Source organism: Diplotaxodon limnothrissa, linkage group LG13 (genome assembly GCF_057381915.1).
Source record: "Diplotaxodon limnothrissa isolate DT_005_m linkage group LG13, D_limnothrissa_male_GT1.1, whole genome shotgun sequence".
NCBI lineage: Eukaryota > Metazoa > Chordata > Actinopteri > Cichliformes > Cichlidae > Diplotaxodon > Diplotaxodon limnothrissa.
The window spans coordinates 3,364,352-3,391,046 of record NC_140608.1 but is presented as its reverse complement, the minus strand read 5'-3'; the positions used below and the strand labels follow the sequence as shown (position 1 = coordinate 3,391,046).

Here is a 26,695-nt window from a genome sequence, read left to right as displayed (position 1 = left end):
CAACCCCAGTTTGAATAAGATAATTTGTTCTCATAAGACAACTATCTTATCAAGATAATAATTTGAACACATAATATATTTTTTTAAATGTCTTTTTGGACTTCAGGGGTTCTGTAACTCTCAGTCAATTGTGCAGCATCAGTCACTTTTTATCCCAGGCCAAGCTGAAATTATAATCAAAGCATAAAAAATATTATTCAACACACTGAACAACTTTGTGAAGGTTAAAGGAAACGGTCCTTATAGAGAAAGTGTGATTATACCAAAAACAGCTATAATTCGTTCTGATGTTAAAGCAGCTTGTGCTCAATTATATGTGTGTTTTTGGCTGACAAATCTATTGTTCATTATTGTTGTTGTTGTTTTTGTTGTTGTTGTTGTTGTTAGAGAGATTAGAGAATGTTACGCCATAGTTCTTTGTTTTTTTGTTGTGTTTTGTTTTGGGTTTTTTGTAGCTCATTCCATTTATAGGCAGCAAAGTATTTAAATCCAGTTTTTCCAAGCTCAGTTTGAATAAGAGGTACAGCTGATGTTAAAGTGTCCTGGGATCTGATATTGTAAGTGCTGTGTTTAAATTGAGTCAGAAAGCAGAGGTAAGCAGGCAGTCTTTGCAGTATAGAGCCTCCTAAATAAACACCGTACATACATGGTTATCACATTTTTCATGGCTGACGAAGAATCACCTGTGATGAGTTGTAAGGTACAGTGATACACAGAATTGAAAGGTTTAAATGTGGATTTAGGAGAATGCATACAGATATCACCAAATATCATCAGTATCATTATCTTCCCAGCACAATTCTTTTTATAATGAAAGACAATGATAATAGAAATATATGAATGCAATGTCTGCTTTTTTGTGAAAAACTTTTGAGTCTGTGATTAAAGCCCGCTGAGTCACTTGGTATCAGTAGAATTAAAAGTTTGAGTTTGAGACTTAAGCAAAAATTAAAGAAAAATCACTTCTGCTCTGCTCACTTAATCCTTTGTATCTTCTCAAGGAGTAGGAAGTTCCAGAATTTTCTCCGAGAACATTAAAGGCCTCCCAAATCCAATTTAATGTAGAAAAAGTTAAATGTTTTTGCATAGCCAGTGATATTACTTTCACACAGCCAACCCTTTTGGAACCAGAATCTGATAGTTCTTCGAGGAATCAATTTCCCTCCAAACGAGATATTATCATTTTGATTTCCAGCTTTTCTACTTAATTACAGTGAGATTACACATTAGGATTTTGAAGCTGACCTCAAAGTTGGACCCTGCATGTTTGTCCAAAGAGACAGATGATTGAATACCCTCATCTGGTAGTTCAGATGTGTTCAATGCCATGGCCAGATTGCCTCAATAGTGACAGCTTCACAATTAGCTGCATGTAGCTAACAAAAGTCTGTTTTCCCATTATTTCTGCTATGTGAGGAAAAAAGGGAAAAGATTGAAATGGGGAAAAGCAAGGAATGGACAAAAGACATCAAGCATGTCAGTCTCACTGCATAAATTATGTCAGGCTGAGAAAAACTGGACAGATCTAATTAAAGATTAAAAAGTACTGTTCTTTGTGGACATTTGATCGATCATAAGTTAATAGAAATGGGAAAAAAAGAAAAAAATTGGGCTGTCTGATCAGCTGCTTGATTGATTTTTTTTCCCAAGGTGTGCTCATCTGTCCAAATCTTGTATACCGCAGCTCACCAAACCTATCCAAAAAATGGCAAGTTATCTTGTCTGTACTTGAATGTTGCAGCAATTTCTGTGTGTAGCAATTGAAGCTTTCAGGTTGAACAGATCAGAATTAACGTATTGGGTGAGAGAGAGAGGACCCAAACACAGGACACATAAGCAGGTTTTAAAAAGAAAAGTGAATTGTTGAGTTTTTGGCTCTACAAAAGTCCAACATGATCTGACAAAGAGAATGCATGCACACATGGAGGACGTACATGGGGACGTACATGGGGCAGGTGGAAAAAATTAAGTCAGGACAGACAAACCCAAAGACTGGAGCACTACTGTAAACAAACCACGAGTGCTCTTTTAGCAACTCACTGGTTTTATTCATATGATTCATATCATATGACTGGACTTTGACAGCCCTGTTTCCGTGTATATTCAAAAGAAGGTATAATATCTTATCACATGTTGTGAAATGAATTAAAAGTAGTCATAAATGTAAAAAATATCATTAATACTATTATATGTCATAAAGTAGAGATGTAGTTGGGCGATGAACAAAACTATTTATGATCCGATTGCATCAAACATCATAATTAATTGACACTTTAAAATATTTGATCCAAGTCAAACAGGTCTCATTTTGTTACATTTTGTTTGCTTTGACTCCTCTCCTTTTGCATCTTTTCCTCGCCTCCTCTGATCCCATCTCTAATGGGAGGAATAAAGGCAGGAATAGAGGATATGCTACTTGGGAACTGATAAGGGGGAGAATGAAACAATAAGAATTTAGACAAATATAAAAGCAAACAGTAAAATCTAAACAAGAACCAAAACTTAATAAAAAGTAAACAAGAACCCGGGACTGTGAAGGTTTGGTTTAATATTTGTGACAGTTTCACTGGTTGCAGCGTTTGCTGGTGTCCATGCTGGACACTGGAGAAAAAAAATGATATCATGAAGGTAGGTGATATGACAAGATTAGCATTCTTATGACTATTGTTACTATTACAGTAAAAACAACAGTAATCATTATTTCATTACTTCTGAGATTTCACAGTATATGTTGACATGGCAAGCTACAGTAGGATAAACTTTTCTTCTTCTTGGATGAGATCTGTTTTCAGTGCACCCCTGCATTTACTCTCATCTAATTTAAGTACTCCTGATTAGCCTGCAGTTCACACAGAATTACATGGCTGAATAGGTTGTGCACGTTTCTAAATGTTAAAGCAGTTTTTCTGATTTGATTTTGGTGGGAAATCAGTTAATGTTTAAACAGTTTGTTTCCTTCAGCTCATTTTTATTTATTTATTTTTTAGAAATCATAGAAATAATAAACACATGGTAGCTCCATTTTATTTTTCCAATAATTTGTTCCCAAATATTTAAATTAAATTTGCAAAAAAATAATAAACAAAATACAGTAAAATAAGGAAACAATAACTGTTTTAGGATATGAAGAAGGCCAGTTAGAGGTTTAGGCAACATTTGCATAATCATGGTTGCTCACAGGCTAATGCTGGGGTTAACAGTGCAACAAGACTGATGCGCAGTGATTCGAAGCAAAATTAGCAATCCATTTCTCTTAAACATCTGTGTTGTTCCATACGAGTCTGCTAAATGTGCTGGTAAATTAACTCTGAATAAGGTGGCTCCTTAGAGAATAACTATAGAGTATGAGGAGTGTTAGCAGCAGCTGGAGGAGACGTAAATGAACAGAAGCTGCTGATTTATTCACTGATTTCTTTGGAGAACAGTTGGGACTTTAAAATAAAAGCAGCTCTGGTTAATTAATCTGTTAACATGGACAAATTTTGGATTCTTTCTAGTTTTTGTGTTAATACTTTCAAAACGAAATGCAATCTGTTAAGGAATCCATAGTAATTCAGCTTTAGATTTAGAAAACTAATAAGGCTTTGTAACCTTAATGATCCCAGCTGTTAGTGCAAGAGATAAGTAAATGAAGCATTTCTTATTATTAGCAATAACTTAAATCCTCACTGATACTAAACAGTAGAGCCTGCAAGATTCTGTATTAGCAAACAGTTAAACCTCTCAGCTCAGAGGCTCCATACTGTCTCATGTTTAAAACATATTGTACACCTTGCATGCAAATCAGCTGTATCTTGCTGTGCATGTGTATATACCAATCAATATGAGTAAGGCCCTATGGTGGGTAACATATTTCCCTAACAAGTGAAACTTCACTAACTTGCGGGTTGCATCACGAAGGATATCCAGTGTAACAATATGCCAAAACAAAATGTGGAGCCAAATTAAGTACCATAGAGTGACACAGTACACATGTACAGGCAAAATGAGTGCTCTGATTTAGAAATGGTAGTTTCTTGTTTGCACAACATCTGACGCACATCATTAGCTTCAGTTTCGTTTTTATTCCAAGTTTTATTCTATCTTCATCTCCTTGGTGATTTTTTTTTAGCCGTACGGGGAAAAAAAAAAAGAAATACTAACTGATGTTGTTCAGATGTACTTAATCTTCCTTCAGAAGCAACACATCTTCTGTTATGCAGATCAAACTCGGATCCGTAAACAAACGGAACAGGTTGACAGAAGTGGAGAAACACAGTGGGTGTGTTTGCTCACAGCTTTTGCCATCAAACACACCGAGGAAACAGCAACCTGCAGGCTGCGCTTCCTGCTGTCTGTTAGGTGGTGAAAATCATTCACATCCTGAGTTGTGTCAAAGACAAAGACATCAAATTTCCTTTTTGATTTATGTCTCTGGTTTGAGTGTAAAGCAGCCAAATGATGGTGACTGATGCACCAAAATTTTTTCCCAGTGACCACGTAGCCACACATTCAGTTGTTGACCTCTATCTTCTAATGTGTTTGCAAAATATTCTCTTTGCCGATTAGTCAAATCACAAGGTGTCAGTTGATGTGAATCCAGCTGAAATGTGTCTTTAATGTTGCATGCTGCACCATCAGACGCGCTGCTGCACCATCAGAGCAGAAACAAAGGAGAGCTTCCCTCTACATCTGCTCAAGGAAAACACTGGAGAGTTAAAAAAATGACAATGATGCAGCAATAATTTATTAATGTTAAACTTCTAAATTTTATATGTGAATACTTGTGAGTATAGCAGAGGGAGGGATAGAATAGTTAAACTATTGTAACACTCTTTGGCTTAACTACATCACCAACCTTGCCTGTTACCTTTGAGCCTGTTTCCTGAGATGACGAGTAGATGTCATGAAAAATTTTAATCTAAAACAACAAAATGTTGGTAAATGCCAATGAGATGGCAGGATCCTGGGGTTCTGAAGTGCATACATCTGGTTTAAAGACAGCTACCTCTGAGGCGTGTTCAGGAAATTCGCTCAACCCACCAGTGGAATTAAAGAGTGAAAATGAGAATGTTTATCTACAATAAAATCTATACATCTGCGTGAAGAGGATACATTTTAAAAAGTTATGACTTGATCAGAGTGGAAAGGATTCCCATAGCTGGTTACATTTTGCATCAGTGTCCCAATTCTGGTCAAATAATAGTATTTAATAAGATGGAAAAGTTATTGATTTGAATAAGCAGATAAATAAATAAATGATTGCATCCACTCTATTTTTCATCATAGGATTCAGTGGTGAGTCACAGAAATATGAAAAGGTTTCAGAAGCTTTCAAATCCATTATTTGATTTTTATTAGCTTTAAGAAATATATAATATCTTTGACACAATAGGAGAACGCTCTATGAATCTATTTTGGAGGATCGCACCTTCTATTTTAAAAGTCTTGCAAGCCCAGGATTCCTTTTATACTAGAAGGCACCGGTGAAAGCACAGACTGAAATATGAGCATTGAAAATGTCACTTATAATACTTCTTCAAAAAGAGGGGAGGAATATACTAAATTCCTAATATATGAAGTTTCCTATACCTCTGTAACTCTGTGTCATATAGTTTTATATTCAGTTTATGTTATTGTTTTTCTTTGTTTTGTAGGTTTTCTTTAATATTCTTGGGTTTTTGAATTCCTTTTATTTTGCATCAAGTCCATCATCATTCTGTGTTTAGTCTTTAGGATTTGTAGTTTTTAGTTCTCACTACTTTTGTATTCTATTTTCTGTTAGTGTTCAGTTATATTTAAGCCTTTGTGCTTTCGTTTATTCCAAGCTTGTATATGTTTGTATCTTATCAATTGGTTGTCTCTATGTTACATGTTTATATGTTATGTTACTTCCTGTCTTATTTTGATAGTCATTTGTGTTTTGTTCCTTACTTTTACTTGCCCATAGTCACGTCCAAATTCGTGGGCTGCATCCTCCTGAGGACCCAGCCTTTGCGGTCTACGTGGGCCGGGTCCTCAGAAGGTCAGGTAGACCGGAAGTAAACGGCTGTGACGGTCTAGCCTTCAGATCTGCGTCACCGCTGTCTCGGTGGAGTTTAATAAACTCAGCTGTCTGCTCCTTCCTATCTAAAATATAACAGGACAGTGGTGTAAATTCTCGACCATCTCTCACTTCTGTTTAATCGGTTTTCTGTTTGATGTTTATTCAGCTGTGTGAAAACCACCCGGGGGATTAAAAAAGTTTTTTTTATCAAATCTAATCTAATGACTTTAATCTCAATCAAACCGATTTACTCACGAACAAATTAAACACTGAAAAAAGCCCAACAATAACATTTTTAGGTTGTCTAAGTGACTTATAAATTACGTTTAACCTGAGTAGCGAAAGAATGCGGTGATCTGAAAATGATGTGCCGGGAGTTGTGCCGTTCTCGGTGGCTTCAGTGACCCTCGAGCTTCCGGCTAGCTATCAAGCTGGTGGATAACAGACATCTCCGAAGACGTTTTGCAAACATGTGATATCTTGATAAACTGAGCATATTTGAAGTTTACACAGCTACATTCTCGCCTGAAAATATGTTAAAAGTTTGTTTTGTGACCCAGAAAGAGTAATAAGAGTAATTTTAAAACTTAGTACCTGTCATGATCCGGAGTCTGTGACTCCGTGTTTATGTTTTAGTTTATTATTATTATTCTGTGGTTTTGGTTACCTTGGGTGTTTGTACTCTTCTGTTTCATGGTTCATGTTCCTATGTTCTGTGTCCCCCAGTCTGTGTTAAGGTTGTGGGTTATGTCATTACGTGTATGTGTTTCCTGTTTTACTTTGAAGATCCGTGTCTGATCTCAGTGTGTTCACTTTACTTTTCCCCTGTCTCGTCAGGCCGGATTACTCCCAGCTGTGCCCTCCTTTTGTGTCTCATTCCCTCGTTATCCTTCTGTGTATTTAAATCTTGTGTCTGCCTCTGTTAGTTGCTGGTTTGTCTGCGTTTCTCCCGCCGTCATCCTGTGTGGTTTTTCCCTATGTTCTTCTTCTCGTCGTCGTCTCCGTCTCCCTGTATCTCGGTTTCTTGTCTCAAAATTTCAGGTTTGTTTTTCCTTAGTTGTTCCCAGTTTAGGCTTTCTTAGTTTTAAGCTCACCCTCACCATCTCTGTTTGTGTCTACTTTTGCTAAATAAACTCACTTGCACCAGAGCTGCCGCATCTTGGGTCCTAAATAATTCACACACGGAATTGGTTGAGCCGCGCTATGAATTCTGGGATATGGTAGGCCACGAAGGACACACCAACCCATCCTTCAAATTCGGGGAAAATGAGGATGCATTTGTCGGCTGCATTTGAGTCTACGAATTTGGACAGCCTTCGTCGCATCGCTGTGACGTAATTGGCCTACAAATGCGGCCTCAGGAGGATGCAGCCCGTGAATTTGGACACCCCCTCATGTCTCATTTTCAGACTTGGTTCAGCTGTGTCTTGTTCCCCTGGTGTTTCCACTCTGTCCTAATTAACTTAGTGTATAAATAGCCATATATTTCCTCTGACCTCTGTTAGATTTTTTTTGTGTCCCTTGCTTGGTTGTTGTCGTCCCTCATGTTTGCTGGGTGACTTTTGATTCTGCTGTTTATATTTGTTTTTTGGATTTGTGACTGACTTCTATAATCCAACTAACTTAGGTTCAGGTTGTTTATTAAGTTTTGCATTGAAACCTCTTAATTTTTGTCCCTTTTCCACCACTTACAACACTGGTTATATTCTAGTCCATGCATTTCTAACTTCTAGCCTATACATAATAATTTCTTGTTATTAGCTTATTCTCAAAGCTCCCAGTGAAGTTATTCAGTTGAGTTTAAAAACCACACTGAGAGCACTAACAGGGAGGAGGGAGAGAGATCATATTTCTCCTAAATGTCAATGCCAGATTTAATTTGTGAGTAGAAGGGATTCAAACTCTTGAATGATCAGCCCATAATATTTAGTCATAGTACATCATTCTCAAACTGCAGGCTTACTTGCAGGAGTTTCCAAAAATAAAATGGGAGGCTGAACTTTTAGCTATTGGTCTACTCTGCTGTGAAAACTATTCCTAGTTTGAGTTCAGGAAATTAGGCTTAAAACTTCTTGATTGAGTTTATAGTTAGGGCTGGGTCAAGTTGCAATAGACTGAAACTTCAGTGGGACTCTCAATGACTCTCAATTTTTATTTATTTATTTTTTTAAACTCTGCATGCAATCTCTGCCACAACTGCATGTCATTACCTTTTGTCTACTCTGTCCTGTACAGAGGTATTGCTTTTCTTTCCTTTCTTTACCCCTAAGCCTCCAGTGTGTGGGAGGGAGATGACTGCTGCTACTTGAGCCTTGGTTATTTCAGAGCTATCTTGCTCCCAAGCATCATGCTGTCCTTGTGCAAAAAGGACTGTTAAATCATTGGCATTAACTCTCTAATATTGTAGGTGTTAAGGGGCTTTTTACCATAATATAAGTGTTTGTGAATCTGTGCTATATAGAAAAACTAAACTTTAGTTTATCTAGCTTCTTAACAACAGCTCCTTTTAGAGTTATGCCCTCCAATTTCATATTGACAGTTGTACATGGGTTGCTGAAACACAGCAGTGGATGGAGTTGCTAAAATCTGCAGAATCGCTCATATCACACAGTTTCACACTTTCGTTTGAGTAAGTATTAATATGAAAAGTAATGCCTACCTTGTGCCCTAAGAACAACACTTAAGAGAATCCATGTGGAAAGCTAATGGAGTTTGATTTATTGATCAAAAACATTTCAGCCAAGACAAATGCAGTAATTACTGTTACTCACCTTCTCTCCGGTTCAGCTTGGCAAAGCCGGGTCCATGGCTGCCGGATAATTGTGATGAGCTCCTGAACGATGATGGTGGCAGGTTGGATACTAGCGGACTGTGACACACCTCTGAGAATCAGAGAACACATAATTTAAAACAATAGGTGAGCATACACCTCGTCATTGTTGCAAATGTTAAACAACAATAGAGATTAATGTTCATGATTAGCTTTAAGCTGTGTAGTGTTCTCGCCATCTGACAAAACACATTCATTTAACATAATGGCCAACAGTGGAGTGGATCAGTCATGTCATGTGAGGCTACTCATACTGTCTAATTCTTATTGACTATATTAAATTGATGCCGAGTGTGGTACGATACAACATTTAGCCTTTCTTTCAATTTACAGACTCAGCAGCATCTTTCAGCTTTATCAGTTTCTCCAAGGATTACGTGAATATACATAATTACATTTTTACGTTCATTTAAAAAAACACTGCAAGCATAAGTTCAAGGCAACATTTTGTCAGTTATAAGCAATAAAGAAAAGAAATATGCAGATTTTTGTGCATTCATGTCTGATAAACAGTTATTTAACAAACTAAAATGTTCAGTAATCCGCTGAAGTGACTTGAGGATTGGACTTCAGCTAAATCCTCCTGCTAGATGATCTTTGTGGCCGGGAGCCAAATATCTTAGAGAGCTTGGAGAGAGAGATATCTCTTGGTGAGATTATATAAATGAAGCATCTTAAGCTTCGTTTAGTCAAGATTTAATCAGACTTTGCCTTCCTGCTTTGATATTGGATTTCTGCCTGTTCTGGGAAATTAGACAGAAAGTTTGACTTTGCTTTCACTTTCATCATTTTAATTGTGCTTAAACAACACGGTACAGCGATTTTTGCAATGTAAAAAGTAAAGCATTAAAAATCAAGTACAAAATTACTCTGGATTATAAACAAAAGTACTGACATTAAGGATAAAAATGATCAGAAGCTAAATACAATTGAACTTTTTGATAAAGCGTAAAAGGCATTTGTGTGTTTACACAGTTTAAAGATTATTTGCATAAAATGTTTTTTGTTTTTTTTTAAGATTCTACTCTGAAAGATCTACATCTGTGCACTTCATCTCCAAACAAAAGCACCTGTGTCTGGCAGCTGATAAAGGGGAGCAACTTAAAGAGAATGCATAATTATAAAAATCTACTAATGTCTCCTTGATACTTGAAAGGACTTCCACAATTGTCTACAGTCAGGTGTTCCTGTTCCTATGACAATTGATGATTTGCAATATATTTTTAGTTTTTCACCCCACCCCTTCCTGAATGAAAGTGCCATCTAGTCTATCTTTTCAATTATCAACTGAGAGAGGTGAAGCTGACAGCTGCATTTTTCATCCCCTTTCAATGTGTATGAAAAAGACACTTAGAGTCTGGACTTGAAAATTAAGGTGTAAACAGATCTTCTTTCGGTGAAACACCGAAGATTAAAACCGTATATATGTTTAGGCATACCATGGTGTTTGTGCCATTGCCTACACGAAACAAAATACCTATATAGATTTCCAAGAATGCCAAGGTTGGAAATTAATATGAAAGAGAGGTATAATGTGTACTGTTTGTGGTTTTGTGTGTCTAAAATTATGCAAAGATAAGAAATAAAGTTTTCATGAGTAAGAGATCATTTGATTCTTTAAGCGGAGAAGTTATTATGTAGTCGGTTCCCATTTCTGTGTTGCTGTCAAAGCTAATTTTGAATACAAGGTGTCCTTTAGCGGCAGTGTGTAGCGACAGTAGTGAGATGGATAGCTCACTTCCAACTAGTCACATATGGGTGCTCATACGTCACGCTTTCCTGATTTTTTTCAAACATTTATTTAAGTTAAACCAGACCATGTAGTTTTAGTTAGTTTTAAGTAAAAAAAGAAACTTGCAACACAAATGTCCAAACAGGACATTAACCACAACACCCTGCTAACTTCCAAATCTAGACCTTGTGCCTTAAAACACAACTGTTTTAATTTCTCAGGAAAAATATTGCTGCATTAAGTGCATCAAGGACTAAAAGCAAAGGTGACATTCTACATAGTGAGACAGGTATTTCACAAATTGGCAGAATGTGATGATGCAGGATGACTAGGCGTTGGTTGTATTTCCAGCAAACATATGTGATAAAGATATAATTCAAAACTGCAATAATAATAATCAGTATCTTTGAATATATTGTTCGAACTCCTATGAAACATTATAATACAAGATATTTCAGGCATTCTTGAATGTCAACATTTTAATGATTTAAAATATATTTGAAATTTCTCGTGTCCATTTAAAAAGAAATTTAAAGAGAACTTCGAGACCTTGTTCTTATTTATTTTGTTCAGTGTCCAGTTATTCATTTATTACATATTTGAAATGCAGCTTTTTGTGGGTTGAAATTAAAGACCTTCACTGAGTTCACCTATGCACATTTAGCAACAGAAAGCACAGGATAAAGTCATAGGCTGAGGAGTGCAATGCTTCTGAAACTGGACCACATTTCCTGGTTCCACTTCTTAAAAAGGGTGACCACTGTCCGGTGTCAATACAGAGGCACTATCCCTAACGTCTATCTGACGCTGCAGAGGTGTGTCAGTCAACTTTAAGAAACCCAAAGCAAAGCTTTGTCACTTTTTGACTGCTTCAGTGACCTCGGCCACCCTGATAAGCGAGTCATCCCCATCGTCCCCTGCTCTGCTTCCACTTTGAGGATCTCCTCAATTCCTCTCACATTCTTTAAAGTATTCTTTGCAACAACTGACTATAACCTCAGTTAAGGTCAGCACCACTCTGTCCCCACTGTATACACTTTGAAAAGGAGGTTGCTTGCCCTTCTGCAGTTACCTGACGGTTTCTCAGAAGTGCCGTGATGTTGGCTGAAAGTCTTGCTCGATGGCCTACCCAAACTCCTGCTACATCCAAGTTTTTGCTTCACGTACTGCAAGGACCTCACTCCAACTGTCCTTTTTGTACCTGTCAGCTGCCTCCTGAGTGTCACAACCTAACTAAGCCCAATAGAACTTCTTCTTCTGCTGTTTCACACTCATGTATATGAAGCTAAACCTGTGGATTGATAAATGTTGTAATTTTTCCAAATTGGATTCTAATGGTTGTAATACCTTTTAAGGGCTTCTCTTAAGAAAACTTAAGTTTAACTAACTTTAACTATTAGGTCTGCACTCACTCAATCATAACATTTTATAGGTCCAGTAGCTGGTGTTGTTAGCTGTGAAGCTGCATAGACAATCACAGAATTGTGCATAATGAATTAAGCTGGCTCTGAACACTTACTGCTTACTCAACTGGAGCTCAGTTTCTCATGGAAGAGTTAAGACATAAAACAGAGACCACACAGTACAATTAAATTCTCTGGTACTCATTATACTCACTTTTTTGGTTATTTCTTTCCAGATTTATGTTTCCAGCCTTAGCATATTTTTAACACCATGTAGAAGCAGACAGTGTAGGCTCTCAGAGGACTGGGTGTTAGGGCTAGTAATGGAGTGCTAGCTTGACAGGCCTCAGCCTAAATAGTGATATTGTGAATCATTAGCCCTGACAGCTCTTATAATCATAACTCCTGTGACTTTGAGAGTGCTATAAAAAGAGAACCCCTCCCAGTGCTCTGCACGCCCATGGCATGTATGAAATAAATATATATCCAAAAGAATGAACTTTACACACATTCTCTCATGCATCCTGCCATCGTGTTGTGTCACCAAATAGAGTCAACTTTACTCTGTCAGTGAAATAGCAGAAGCATTTATGAGTGGCTTCACCTAAATGAACAAGAGCTGTCAGATTTATTGGTATGGAGCTCCTTAATGATACTGGACTCTCAATACAGTGGTGCTTAATGTCTAACTGACTTTATTTTCTAGCCAGTAATGCCGAGCAAAAAATATTAGAGCCTCAAACTCAAATCTTCCTCAATCCTCCAATAAGAAGGTGCCAGTTAAGCTCACTGGGATGAGGAGGCGGATTCGAGTCCGACCTGTGGCCCTTTGCCGCATGTCATTCCCTCTGCTTTCCTGTCACTCTTCACTGTGCCCTTTCAAATAAAGCTGTAAAAAGGCAAAAAATAGGTTTTTAAATAAATCCTCCAACAAAAATTGTAAGTACTTATTGCAAATACAACAGTTTGTTTCAGTAATACATACCAGGAAGTTGTTTCCATTAGCAGGGTAAGAGTTCCGTAGCATGACCACAAACAATAACACCTGTGCTTTTTTACTGCCATTGGAGTTATTAAAGTTTTGGTGTAACATACGGACATCCAGAGAAAGAGCTGTCCACTCACCTTTACATTTTCTTTAATCACAGGATACCAAAAGTATACAAAGAAAAAGCAAAGTATTTCTGGGGATAACATTTAATCATTTGGCATATTATTTATTTCGGATTTTGCAATGCCAGGCTGGCTTGCATTGCTTAGGGGCAGATGTTGAAAAAATTACTAGGTGATAAATTATTATACAGATAATAGTGGAGTCTCTGGATCACTGTGAATTATGTGCACCAGAGACCATTTTGCAGTAACATCACACCGGCAGCAATGCCCATTACGATGTTTATATTTCTATTTGTGAGCACCTAGGGACTACTTGTATTGACAAATCTGTCCAAAGAGAGAAAGACAGACTTCTAAACACCTGTTGAAGTACTTAAATCCATCCCTGTGGTACTTCCCACTACAGTTGGGATCTCAGGACTGCATTTTTTCATGATGGCGCGCTTACACAGACCCAATTAAGTATGTGTGTCTTCAGTTGTGTTTTAATTAAAAATAAGCTTCGTAATGTCACGTTTTTGCTAGTGTATATAGGTAGCAGAATGGGGCATTTCATCGGGGAGATCTCTCTTCTGCTCTGACTTGCGTGCCTTCATTCCAGCATGTATCTCTGGCTTGAGACAGGAGCCTGCCTATTGAATAGCTCCTGAGCTGCGACTGAATGCTAAAAAAAATGTTTCCAGTCCTGCCTTGTTATAAACACCTCTGGCATGCTGGTATTGTTTGAAACGGATGCTTATCCACTCAGAAACTGCCGGTCAGTAGCTCAGTTCACTGTCAAACACAGTATCCAGGGCAAGTCATATCTTGCAAAGCGTATTACATCTTTCTTTCTTTTTTTTAAAGAGGCAACATGAGTAGATTTATTTTCAAATACCTAACAATGATACATAATGTCTTAATGCTGATGTTAAGTAGAGTTATATTTGAGGCTGGATATTGTGTTAGACTGTGTTACATTGCTGTTTCTATTGATCGTGTAACACCTTCAGAAATACAGTCACTACTCGCTGACACAAATTTCAGTTTAGCCAGTCATATGGCTCAAAGCATGTAGGCATGTAGACATGTTCAAGACCACCTACTGAAGTTCAAACCGAGCATCTGAATAGGAAAGAAAGGTGATTTTTGTGACTTTGAATATGCCATGGTTATTGGTGACAGATGTGCTCTGAGTATTTCAGAAACTGCTTTGATTTTCCTACACAACCATCTCTTGAGTTCTTGAGACCTTACTCTAGATGAAAATGACTTGTTGTGTGAGAGGAGAAAGCCCAGACTGCTTCAAACTGACAGAAATCCAACAGAGAATCAAATGAAATCGATTGTTATATCCAAGGTATGAAAAAAAGCATGTTTGAATGAACACATCAAACACTGAAGCAGATGGGCTACAGCAGCAGAAGACCACACTGGGTTGCATTCCTGATGGGAAACTGAGGCTACACAAAGAATTTAGTGTAAACAACATGGATCCATGTATCACCGTAGTGGTAAAACGGTGGGGGGAATATTTTCTTGGTATACTTTAGTACCAGTTGGGTATCGTTTTAATGAGTACTGTTGTGTAACCATGTCCATCCCTTTATGACCATATACCCATCTTCTGATGGCTGCTTCCAGCAGGAAAACATTTAATCTAACTCTTAAACTGTCTTCTTGAACATGAGAGTGAGTTCACTGTACAGAAATGGTTTTCACTGTCACCAGATTTCAGTCCAGTAGAGCAATTTTAGAATGTGCTGGATTGCAATAATTGCATTATAGTTGTGCCGCTGACAAATCTGTGGCAGCTGTGGGATGTGTCACATAATAACTTGTACATGTTGACGTGTACAATAAAGCCAACCGGAGTTCTTTGAGTTAGGGAAGATGTTTCACCACTCATCCTACACACGTCTTCAATTCTAAAAAAAAATGAACCACAATCACTGAGGAATTTTCGCAGTTCATTCTTTAAGAGTAACAGATAAAAATAAGTTCACAGAGACAATGTTTTCTTTAGTATGCAAATATAAGGTTCTGGAAATTCTGGTTACAAATAAAATAAAACAGAGACCAGAGAGAAATCAAAGAAGGAAAAGAAATATGTAGAAATGCGCTACGCATTAAATCTCCACTGGGCTCCTGCACTGAGCAGAAACTGTGGCTTCCTCCCCTGGTGGGAGGGCCTGACCCCTGTGTATGGTGCAGAATTCTAACAATATCAAAGCATCTTTGTGCTCATTGCAGGAATATTTAGGGAACAAGACAGGTATAAGTCTTTCATGCTGCTGCAAAACCTTGTGTTCGCTCATGCATGTCCTAGGTACAATCCTTGGCACATTCGCATATAATTTAGGCCAAGGGCAAAGAAAAAAGTAGCAGCTCGGTGAAGCATATTTTCTGACCAAATTTAGATTCAATAAGATTTTGGCAGCATATCAAGAGAGCTGTCTACATTACGAAAATGTTTTCAAGTGAGAAACAGACCTTTACTTGAGATGTGCAGGTGACTGTAATCCTTTGAGTACCAGAGGAGCAATACTCTGCATACACGTTTAACTTCCATCCCATCTGCAGTGACAGAAAACTGAAACCCCTGGTTCCTCAGTGCCGGAAAGGTTACAGAATACGGCAAAACAATGCAAAACGTCACAGACTTCAATTACTGATGAAATATTGGACTCCCAACTACTCACGTAATGCGGCATAGAAATCAAAAGGAACATACTAAAAAAACAAAAACAAGTCATTGCTGGCCGAGCTTGTTGATGGTTCCTGTTTTGCATTTTTGAAATACTGAATATTCAGCTCATCACATTAAGTCTGTCATTTGCTGGAATAACTGGGAGCTACTAGTTAATGATATATGCGTGAAGAGGAAGCCTTTTTTTGTCACAGCATGACATTTTTATTATTATCGTTTTGCAAGTTTTTAGTATTTCCCATTTGAGAAAATAACCAAGAGGCTAATTCCAAAAACTGGATTTTACCAGCAGATAAATTTACAACAGTGCAAAGACAGCACAGCGTGGACTTCTCTTAAGCTGTTGCTATACACCTGAAGCCATTTCATCTTTGTACATTTGTGCGTTAAAGACAGATTGGGTGCATAACTTATATGACAGTTACACCAACTGCCTTAACCTCCATATTTAACTCCATACTTCATTATGGCTTCATGCTACTGCCTCTACCCTGAGGAGTTTATAGAACTATCAACAAAAGATTTTATTTTACAGCGTTCATCTGCCTTTCTTTCTTGTGTCTCATTGTATTGGTTCCTGAACTAGTAATGCACAAGTAGATTAGTCCATATACTAATGATCAGCACTTTTATAGTTGGCAGGGATTCATCGTTACACACAAATACATTTTTAGTAAGGTCTGTTGACACAGGAGAGGATATAAGACTTCCTGTTGGGAGGACATACTTCAAAACTTGATAATATTAGTAATTTCCTAAATTTGGGATAAATTAAGTATATCCCCCTTTAAAAACCAATCCTCAAAGGGTTAATGCTTATTTTGGTTACCACTGACCTTTTCCTGTTTTTTTTAACAAAGTGCACAATATATGTTAGTAGAGATTTAAAACTTTAAAATTCCATTCAATAAGATTCAATGTCTGAAGGTTCACTTAATTTTTTGAGCATGTGAACACAATGTAAACATGTGGATAGACAAAGGAAGTACAACAACAAAAGGAACAAGCGCAAGGAAAATCTTTGGAATATACACTCACCAATCACTGCTAGTATCAGTTTGGACCCCACTTTGCCTTCAGAACTACTTTAACTTTCATGGTATTGATTCAACAAGGTACTGGAAGCATTACTCTGAGAGTTCGGATCATATTGACAAATTTAGTGAGCCTGTGCACATTATAGCCTTAGTTTTCCTTTTCTTAGCACTTGGCACTCGCTGTGGTCTTCTGCGGCTGCTGTAGTTCTTCAGGGTTCGACATGTTGTGCGTTTACAGATAATCTTCTGCACACCTTTGTAACAGTGGTTATTTGAGTTGCTTTTGGCCTCCTATCAGCTTGTCAGTCTGGCTATTCTGCTCTGATCTTTGGCATCATCATGGCATTTTGGCTCAGAGAAGTGCTGCTCATTGGATATTTTTTATTAGCAATTAGCAATTAGCAATTTCTGAAATCTTCAAACCAAGTCTGTCTGGCATCAGCAACAATTTCACATTCAAAGTCACTTAAATCGTATTTCTTCAACCATCTTGATGCTCGGTTTGGACGTTCACCAGCAGCTGAACAGGGGTACCAGACAAAGGGACCGGTTAGTGTACCTATATCATTAAAATTAAATGGGCTGTAGCAAGCAGTGACCCTAGAACTAGGAAAAGTAAACATGGAAACCAGAAGCCAACGAATACACCAAAAAGCCAACAACATGACAGGATGCAACATTGATGCAACAATAACTGTTATATTTTCTTTTATTTATGAAGAAAAAATTAATTTTGCATGTATTTGTAATTATTTAAGTGTTGCTGCGAAATCTTATTTTCTACACATTAAACTTGAACTGAATTAGGTTACTGATCATATTCTTATATGATTTTTCCTAAATGAAACAATGTTTGCTACTCATTATCTCATCTCAGAGAGACGCATTTATAACCGTGGCTGTCTGCGCCTCTGACAGATTTTATGATTATTACAAACAATTCTCTGCTTGCTTCTGGAAGAAGGATTAGTATGCATGAGAGGGAAGGATGAAAACAATTCAAATGAGATGATGCTAGATTTTAATCAGTGAGAAATATTTATGTCACCAGCTAATTATTATTATGTAAAATGCATAAGTTTTAGCCTATTCATAATTTGGGGTCACAGTAGTTACAGTGGGAGTTTTCTCAGCTGTTTGGTGTAGATTTTTGTCTTTGAATCTTTGCCAGCTGCTGGGATGCTATTCTCAAACTGATTATATAGTGAAGTAACATAAAATGAATGGAACTGAAAGTTTCAGTACTCTGACGGTGCACACTCATCTTTCTCTGCTATTTCTTCAGCCTCGTTTACTGAATCGTTAAATTGCTTGTCAGATATACATTTCTCTTACATCTCAAAGTTTTAGCTTCGACTCAGCTTTATCCCAAGGTGTTCAATATCAGATTATGTTTTGGCATTTCAACCGCTCTCACATTTGCCACGATGCTGCATCTAATCTAATTACAGTGGCAGCTCTGAGTGTGGTAGGTTGCAGAAGATGATTTGCAGTCCAAAGGAATGTGAGGATGACAAAGCATACATGTGGCAAGCTAAATTATTTCTGAATTATGAATACATTACGTTGTCCCTGTTCTTCGTAAAATATGCATGTTAGAGATGACATTCAGCTGTCAGCGACATCCATTAAATCAACCTAAAGTTAATGCATTACAGTCAGGGCAGGTGTAATAAATGACCGGTAAACAATGTACGGTACGTGCAGAATAAATACGTACAACACCAAACACAGAAGGAATACTGCATGCTTACTAATTAAAACTAACAAGTAGAAGTATTATAACAGTACATTATAAATAATAAACTATGACCCAGAAGTACTGTAGAAAGGCTTTTATGTAACTGAGGAGTTCCACATTCTAATTTCTGTGAAGAAATGCATGTAGGTACAACATGTCTATCAGCTAATGAGAGAGATACAGTGCATGAGCTCAGACTTGGAGCAGAATGTCACAGCTGCGTTGGTACAAGGGTAGTATTTTTACAAAAACTGTGAAAATCTTGTTTTTGGGGTCAAGTTGTCAGGGTGTGACTTGGCAGTGTAGCAAAATAGAAATAGACCTTTGTAACATGGGGTTATTATTTGGGGTTAACCCAATTTCTTTTTTCCTAATCCTAACCACAAGCTTAACAAAGAGCAAGTTAAAACAAAAAGAGAGACTTCTTTTTGTTTGTTTGTTTTTTAAATATAATGTGGAGGCCTACATATTTACCCTTCAACGATGTTTTAAGTGAAAAAACTATATCGCAAAACTATCAAGGTCCAACAAACAAAGCCAGTGTCCTTGGAGAAAGGATTTTTACTCACGAACAATCTTCCAATCTTCTTATGAGAACTTTTCTGTTTTTTGCTGTCTTCATTACCATGTCTAATATCCTTTTGTGCAAAGATTGATTTTACGTCCAAATTAAATAAGAATGCACTGAAATTCCTTTTCTTGCTCTAAATGTCACATGATGAGTCTGCATATTTGATTTCACGCAAATTTGATGCAAGATGGCCTTCCTGACACACATCCCTCCCCCGCTGGGAGTGCTCACAAGAATATTTGCTTGTAAGCTGAATGTATTAACCATGACACTATGGAGCCACTCCGCTCATAGCTAATGATGGGATTTTAAATCTGGCTAATCAAACTTTTGAGATCCTTGAGAGTTTTAGAAATCTGAAAAGAATACATCTGGCCCTGAGTTAGGTTTAACATCACTTTATTCTTCTAGTATGTTGGGATTCTCACACTTTGCTCAAGTGATTCTTTACAGCAAGGTTTAAATCTTCAACCAGTAAATTGAAGTTCTCTTCTTATACAAACTAGGACCCACAACAATGCGGTGACCGAACACAATGATCTTAGCAGAGTTTGACAGATTCTTGGACCAGCTACACATGATCTACAGTGATGACAGGACCCTGTGATAAATGAGCGTGTGTTTAGGGAGCCAGAGATTCAGGGGCATTGGCCTTGAGCAAATATCAGTGTGTCACAAACTCAGATGGATGGACCGCACAGGACTGTCAGTTTTATCATTTAACTACTTGTCTCTGGGTTAATAAATCCTGATTCTTGACTGACAGCTCCAAGTTTACTCTGATGGGTGCCGCCGCCGTAACGTGGCCTTGACTTCATCAACTCACATTCATGACTCGCCTTCTCTGAACACACATTTTCATAAATGACACTAAAGAAGAAATATGACAAGGGGTTCTCCTTAGCTTCCTCTCACTTTTCTCATCTCTGCTGTCACAAACCAGTGTCTCATGAATCATTCATCACCATCACATCAAAGGCGTAAAGAAATGCACAACACTTTCCTCACTAATGAAATTTGCAGGTTTATGTTTATATCAAAACAGTGAAAAGTAAAAATTTTATCTGGATATTCTATGTGAAATGGACAGTCTGAAATCAAATCGAATCTTGAAGGAAAATCACATATCCAGCATTTCATTAATTACCCACTTTGTCTAGTGTAAATCTCTTTAAAGCTCATTCGACAAAAATCCCTAGTTTTGAATTTGAGCTAAACTTTCACACTCATATTCACACCTACAGCCAATTTGGCATCACCAGTTAATGTAATGTGCGTGTCTTTGTACTGTGGGAAGAAGTCATGGTATCTAGACAGAACCCACACAGGGATGGGGAGAACATCAACATTCACAGTGATGGGGGACAGCCGGGCTGTAGATTCAAACCCAGGACCTTTTGGCTGTGATGCCACATTGCTAATCACTGTCTTGATGTGTTGGACCTATGATGTACTGGTCATCTGCCTAGGGTGTTATTTGATGCCCATTCTGGGAACCCATCAGCTTACATCTTTCTGAGGACTAGGGTGAGAAATTAACATCATAAAATGTGAAAATGTAACATCCAGTGACAAAATAATTACTTCTGATTTTCATTTTATGAATGGAATATACTAACCACTTAAATATTTTACTGGAATTTGGCTTGTGGCAGGTGCTAATTTACCCAGCTCATGCAATTTTCAACCAAATTTAATCATCTTGAGAGTACTGAATAGATTTTATTTTCCAAAATGTGTTTAAAAAACAGACACACACTCTATAGTGCTCGAGGGTTTTTGGTTAAAATCAGTTTTTCATATTTGAACATTAGACTATGTTATGAGCACATAAATGTGCTGTGTCAGAAAATGCATCTTCAGTCTGTTTGTGAACAAAAGAATGTCGGCTTGACCAAACTGTACTTCCTCTTGTGGCCACTTGAGGCTGGCTCCAAAAGTGAGTCAAACCTCATACACTAACTTGAACAACTTGTGCAACTTGAAACAAGGCAACATTTTGAGAAAATAACTCAAAATTTCGAGTTAGCCATTAGAAAATCAGGAAACTCCATAAAATATGTAAATTGGGTAGTGACTGTATCAGTGAGCTAATAATATATATTAAACATGAATACATTGCTGCTATGCTGATAATAAGAACAAGCGATTCAGCTAGTGATATAAAGATTTCATCATTTTTAAAACCCCGCAGAGAGTACTCAAAAGTTGATTCATTCATGACCAGCTGCTTTAGCACCGGTAGCTTAGCTCAAGCACTGATGGTAAACTTTCAGCTCCTGCTTCCAGGTAACAAGGAAATGACATACCTTCACAGAGCTTCCTGATTGGCTGAGCTCACTCTGAGAATGATTGCAGATTAGATGGTGATCCATGAGATGAATCCTCTTGTTCATATTATTCCCAGGTTATTTTAATTTATTTAATAGAAAAGCAATATTTGGTTTTCCTGTATCGATACAATATTGCCAAGCAATTATTGTAGTTAAAGTAGAAGGTGGCTGAAATACTGAAGGTTCACATAGCAGTTTCACGTTAATATGACTGTTTCAGTTCCTGCAATTTAAGTTCATTTTGCATTTGTTTTTTTAAATTATGTACATATATTTTCCTAATTTCTTCTACTGGCATAAATATCCGTGCTTGAGATTAATGTCAGTCTTCTATAAGCTTTAGCCTCCGTGCCTTTGATCATGTTTACGTTTATTAGGCTGAAATATCCTCAGATTTTTGTTTTTTACCCTGTCTGAAAATAAGGTGATCTATTTAAGGTCACTGGAAACTTTTCTTGTTCTATTGTGTTTTCCCCAGAATCTCCACAAGTGCCTGCACGACATTAACTATAAAAGGAAACTGAACTTAAAGAAGACAACACTTCCTTGTGCTTTTTTGTTTTTACGAGATGCAGCACCTACTGCCAGTTAAGTACCGTATATATGTTTCAGTTTGGAAACCTCTCTTCTTGGTTATTAGTATGTGTGAAAGACTGGTGATTCATGCATTATGTAAACATTTTTTAGCCATCATGTGTACATTCACAGGCACATCTCTTATTAGCATTCCTTTGCTCTGCTTTCATCATGTTCACACATCCTCTTGTCAGAGGATGCACACGTTTCACACATCAGCGCATGCATGCTCCTACGCACAGACACACAGGTTAGTGTGTCTGTGCGTAGGATACAGATAGTGGTATTATCTGTCATTAGGCCCCGGGTGAAACACACATTTCACAGAGTCCAAAATCAGCTGAGTGAAGAGATAATGATCCCACGTTGCACTTTAGAGACAAGTAGAAGAAGAGAGAGAGAGAAAAACATCCCTCGCACCTCTTTTAGGTGTCTAAAGTCTTGTGTGAACAGACACAGCAGTCTGGACGCGTGCTTTGTCTCGTCATTAGCGGTCTGTGTTTGTCAGCATGTGAATTTGGAGGAACGTGGTGTAGATAATTGGAGGAGATAAGTAGTTCTGTGCATTCAGCTGGATGTGCCAGGTTCACACAACCTATGCGGGACCATTTTGGAGCGGAAAAACGTGTCTTTGAAGCACGGTGTAACAGAGGAAGGCTGTGGTTGAAAAAGAACCTGAGCTTTTAATTTTATAGATGACAGAGAAATAAATAAATAAAGCATATTCGTGGTAAGATCATAGCTATAGTAATAACCACATCATTATGCAGCAATATAATGGGAAAGTTTTGCTTAAAATTTTCTTATATATACTGTAGGGAAGGATCATGGGTTGGCTTTCTTAAGCACTCTAAGGTTTTTTGCTGTCATTGTTAAAAAATTCACTCTCGTTGGTTACGGCAGACTTGTAACCTGCGAGTAAAAAGAACCACTTTGACTGTTGGTTTGAAATGAGAAACAAACGGTTATTGAAAGTTGGATGTGAATTTAATGAATGCCTCATAATTAATGAGAAGAGAGTCATTTTTATTGTACAATGGCCTGTGGAGACACGGAAAATGTGTTTAGGTGAGTGGCCTTTTATCATCCAAACAAGATGTCGTTTAATCTGTAGTCAAAAATCAACCACTGTTGTCTTTCTTCAGGTGAGACTGGGGAGACTTGGAACAGGATATCTAGTCACGCTGGGATGTGAATGATTCTGATAAGATGTTAACAGTTAGGTGCAGTGTTAGTGAGATATTAGCTATATCAGCTTCATCTTTCCTCCTTCCTCAGAGTTTTCGTTATCAGCTGTCTTTACTTTGCTGTTCCTACAGCCACAACTTCATTAGGGAGCTTGGTGATCCTGGACAAATCCCACCACTAAATTGCATCTGCGCTTTCTATGATCTGCAGAAAATAACTGTACAAACAGTCAAGGGCACCAACTGAGCAGCTGTTTTAGTTCATCAGGAGCAAATTACAAACAGATTGTGAACACAAATTGATTGAAACACACTGGAGGGAAAAAAAAGTTCTTCTTTGTGGTTCTTTGGTCCAGAGGGATGACTTAAAATTGTAAACTATTCCTCAATCAATGTATATCAGTGTACACAGCCCTAAAACCCTAAGAATGTTAAAACTGGACACTTATGCTAATTCTTAATACATTAAATTACCAGTGGGTGTATGTCCATTGTTAGCATCTTTCAAATTATTCTGTAGGACATGACTGATTGAAGCAAAGCTTCCATGTGTGCAGACCATCACAAAGTCGCTTTCACACAGGTAGCGATTCAATTTTTTTCACATCACTATGAAGCTGACAATTGGTTACTAACGCACATTCCAGGTTCCAGTTGCCTAGGTAACCCTCTAATGCTCTTCTGTCATGTGTCAATCACTCGTATCTTGTGCTCTTAATTTAGTTACTTTAATTGCTTACCTCAGAGTTGGGCATAGAATGTCACTGATTTTCATCCGCGTTTGGTCATCACGCCAGTTCACACAACACTTCCCATGTGGGTACACTTTAATACCCACTTTTTTTTTTTTACTGGTATCATTTGGAATTCATAAGATGGGATATGGCTAATATCAAAGAACTTCCTACAACATTAATGATTATAACCTGAGATAATTCATGTATTCTCTTGAAATCTTTGCTGGCACCCACTAATCAGAACACCTGCTGTTGTTGATGTTGAGCCTTTTCATTCGTTAGAAGTCTTCATAGGGCAAACAGGCTGCCCATTACAGACCTGTCTGAAGCCTGAATTGTCATGTCACAGAAATGTTTGTCCAGCCATCCACCTGCTGCTTCTCCCAAAAGAACATTGCTGCTTCAGTACTTTTGGGAGAAGCAGCGGGTGGACGGCAGGGTCACTGTGACCAGCTGCAGAAACAGAAGCATCTGCCCTCTTGTGACGGTTTTACCTCCTTTGTTCACTCTGACAAATAGCTTGAGTCAGACCTTGCCTATGGCACTGGCTCAGCACTAACACAAAGTCAAATAAAATGTGGAGAGAGGTCTGGGCACTGGAGATTATTAAGTGGATGATGTACTGTATGTTTGCTTTCCGAGAGTGCAGAAATGGGTTACAAGTACGCCTTATTGATTTGAGAGTGACCGCTGCATTTTCTTTTGTTTTAGTTATAGTTTCTGGTAGGCACTTTGTTCAGCCCAAACCATTTCCTCCAAGGCAGAGAAATCTCTTTATCTCTTTTTTTCACTCTTTCAAAGCCCATAATATCAGCACATCTCCGTGTCCAGCGGCTGTTGTCTGTCAAGGGGAATATAAGCCTGACGTAGTAATATCTACCATTTATCTGCCTGTCCAATGCTGCCTCCACCGAATGAAGCCTGTGGTGTTTCTGAAAAGCTTAATAAATCGTATTTGTTCAGGCATGTTGACTCAAAATACAGTTTAATACACCATCACCTCTAGGAGAGGAGAAATTTGCCCACTTCATTCCACTGTGTTAGCAGCTTTGTCACTGATACACCAGTGTGTGGCACATGCAAACAACTCAGATGTAAAGTGATCCCTCTGTTAACATTTCCATCAAAACAGTGTGTGATCTGGATCCCAGTGGTGTAGTGGGATTATGTGACACAAGCATTTTGGGATATATTTCACTTTGTGAGGGCAGGATACTTTGATTCATGCCTACGGTTGATCTTTTATGCTTTGCTAAATCATCAGCAATTGTGCTTCAAAAGTTCCAAATCAGAAAAAACACATGGCAACTGATTTAAAACAAAAAAAGGGAGAAATAAATCAAAAGAAACGTGTTACTGCAAAAGAATTTGCAAAACACAAACAGGGAGAAAAAGATGAAAATAGTAAAACTTAGTGAATTTAGTCTGAAGTTTAAGTTTTCAGAAACAAACAGGCCTTTTTTCTCACACTCTGAGCATTTTGATATCTACATTCTACTAAGGAAATAAATGAAGAATTATTAAAGTAAAAAACAACAACTTATTTTATCTTTTTTCCCTGGTTCACAATGTTCATGCTTCTAAAGTATGCAGCTTCACTGGAGCAGGTGCCTTGCTCAAGGGCAACTGCTTAATAAGGTTTGGGAGAAGAAATTGTTTCTTGTTCGCTTTTCCCAACCCCATGCTTCATGCACTGGTTCCCAGTGCCTTCTTTTAACCGAAACAAAATCAATGAAAAGATTTGAGTGCATTTTCCCAAATCCAGATATTGTTTTTGTAAAAAGCATGTAAAACAGCAAAGTTAGTTTTTATGGATGACACACAGAATGCAAAATATCTGAGAGCTCAAAAACTCCAACTCCAAGGCAAATGAGCTACTTGTATTAATGCAAACTGCAAAACAACTTTACATGACATCTCATTCTACTCACCAGCTTTCACTGCCCCATACAAGCTGAATAATATAAGGGCGACATGTGCATTAATTCCCAGGACTGTTTTACTCCAGAGATCCATGACGAAGTGAAACGATGCTGAAGAAAAGCACGGGGAAGGAGGGAGACAGTCTGCCTCTCCACTCCTCTTTACTTCAGTCCTCCAGACTCTCTCACTCCCCAGATCCCTGATGAATTTTTTTGCTTCTGCGTCCAACGTGCTTACCAACATCCGCCTGGCTCCAAAGAGATAGCACCAGAAGCAAGGCTGCTCTCTGTTTGGCTGCACTCTGCAGAGTGAGGGGAAAGAAGTAAGTGAGGGAGAGAGGCACACAGTCAGAGAGAGAGAGCGAAAGAGAAAAAGAGAGAGAGAGAGAGGAGTGAGAAAGATTTCATTATGTCACAGCGCCAAAGCAAGGTACTTTAGTCATTAAGAGGACTTAAAGAAATTCTAGTGTGCTTGAATCCTTTGGTGGAAAACTATGGAAAACCCACTGCAGGCTGGGCTATTGTGTTCCAGCAACATTTGAGAAAAAGAGTCATCTTAGGTCCCACTGGGCTCGGGGCTCCTGCTCACGGTCTGTTTGTCATTGTGTAATCCAACAGTTCAGGTCCAGTGGTCAGTGACGGGATCCCCAGCACAGTTACTCAGTCACTGCAAATCAGCCAAAGCAGCACAGTGAAGGATGATACAGGAATTTAAAGGATGACTTCAAATTAAAGGTCTGATTCTCAGCGCTGTTACTTTAATTTTTACTCTGAGCGAAATCTAGATCCAGAAACT

At 38.0% G+C, this 26,695-nt stretch overlaps 1 protein-coding gene across 1 annotated transcript in view; it reads right to left on the bottom strand.

The window, feature by feature from the left end:
- The window catches only part of LOC146619683 (contactin-associated protein-like 4), a 79,431-nt gene extending 53,288 nt beyond the window's left edge, over positions 1-26,143 (bottom strand). The window contains exons 1-2 of the mRNA XM_085369020.1: positions 25,909-26,143; positions 8,797-8,907 (exon numbers count right to left, since the gene is read on the bottom strand). Of these exons, the coding sequence (XP_085225146.1) occupies positions 8,797-8,907; positions 25,909-26,143 (346 nt within the window). The remainder of the gene's footprint in view (positions 1-8,796; positions 8,908-25,908) is intronic.
- Positions 26,144-26,695: the final 552 nt, after the last annotated feature.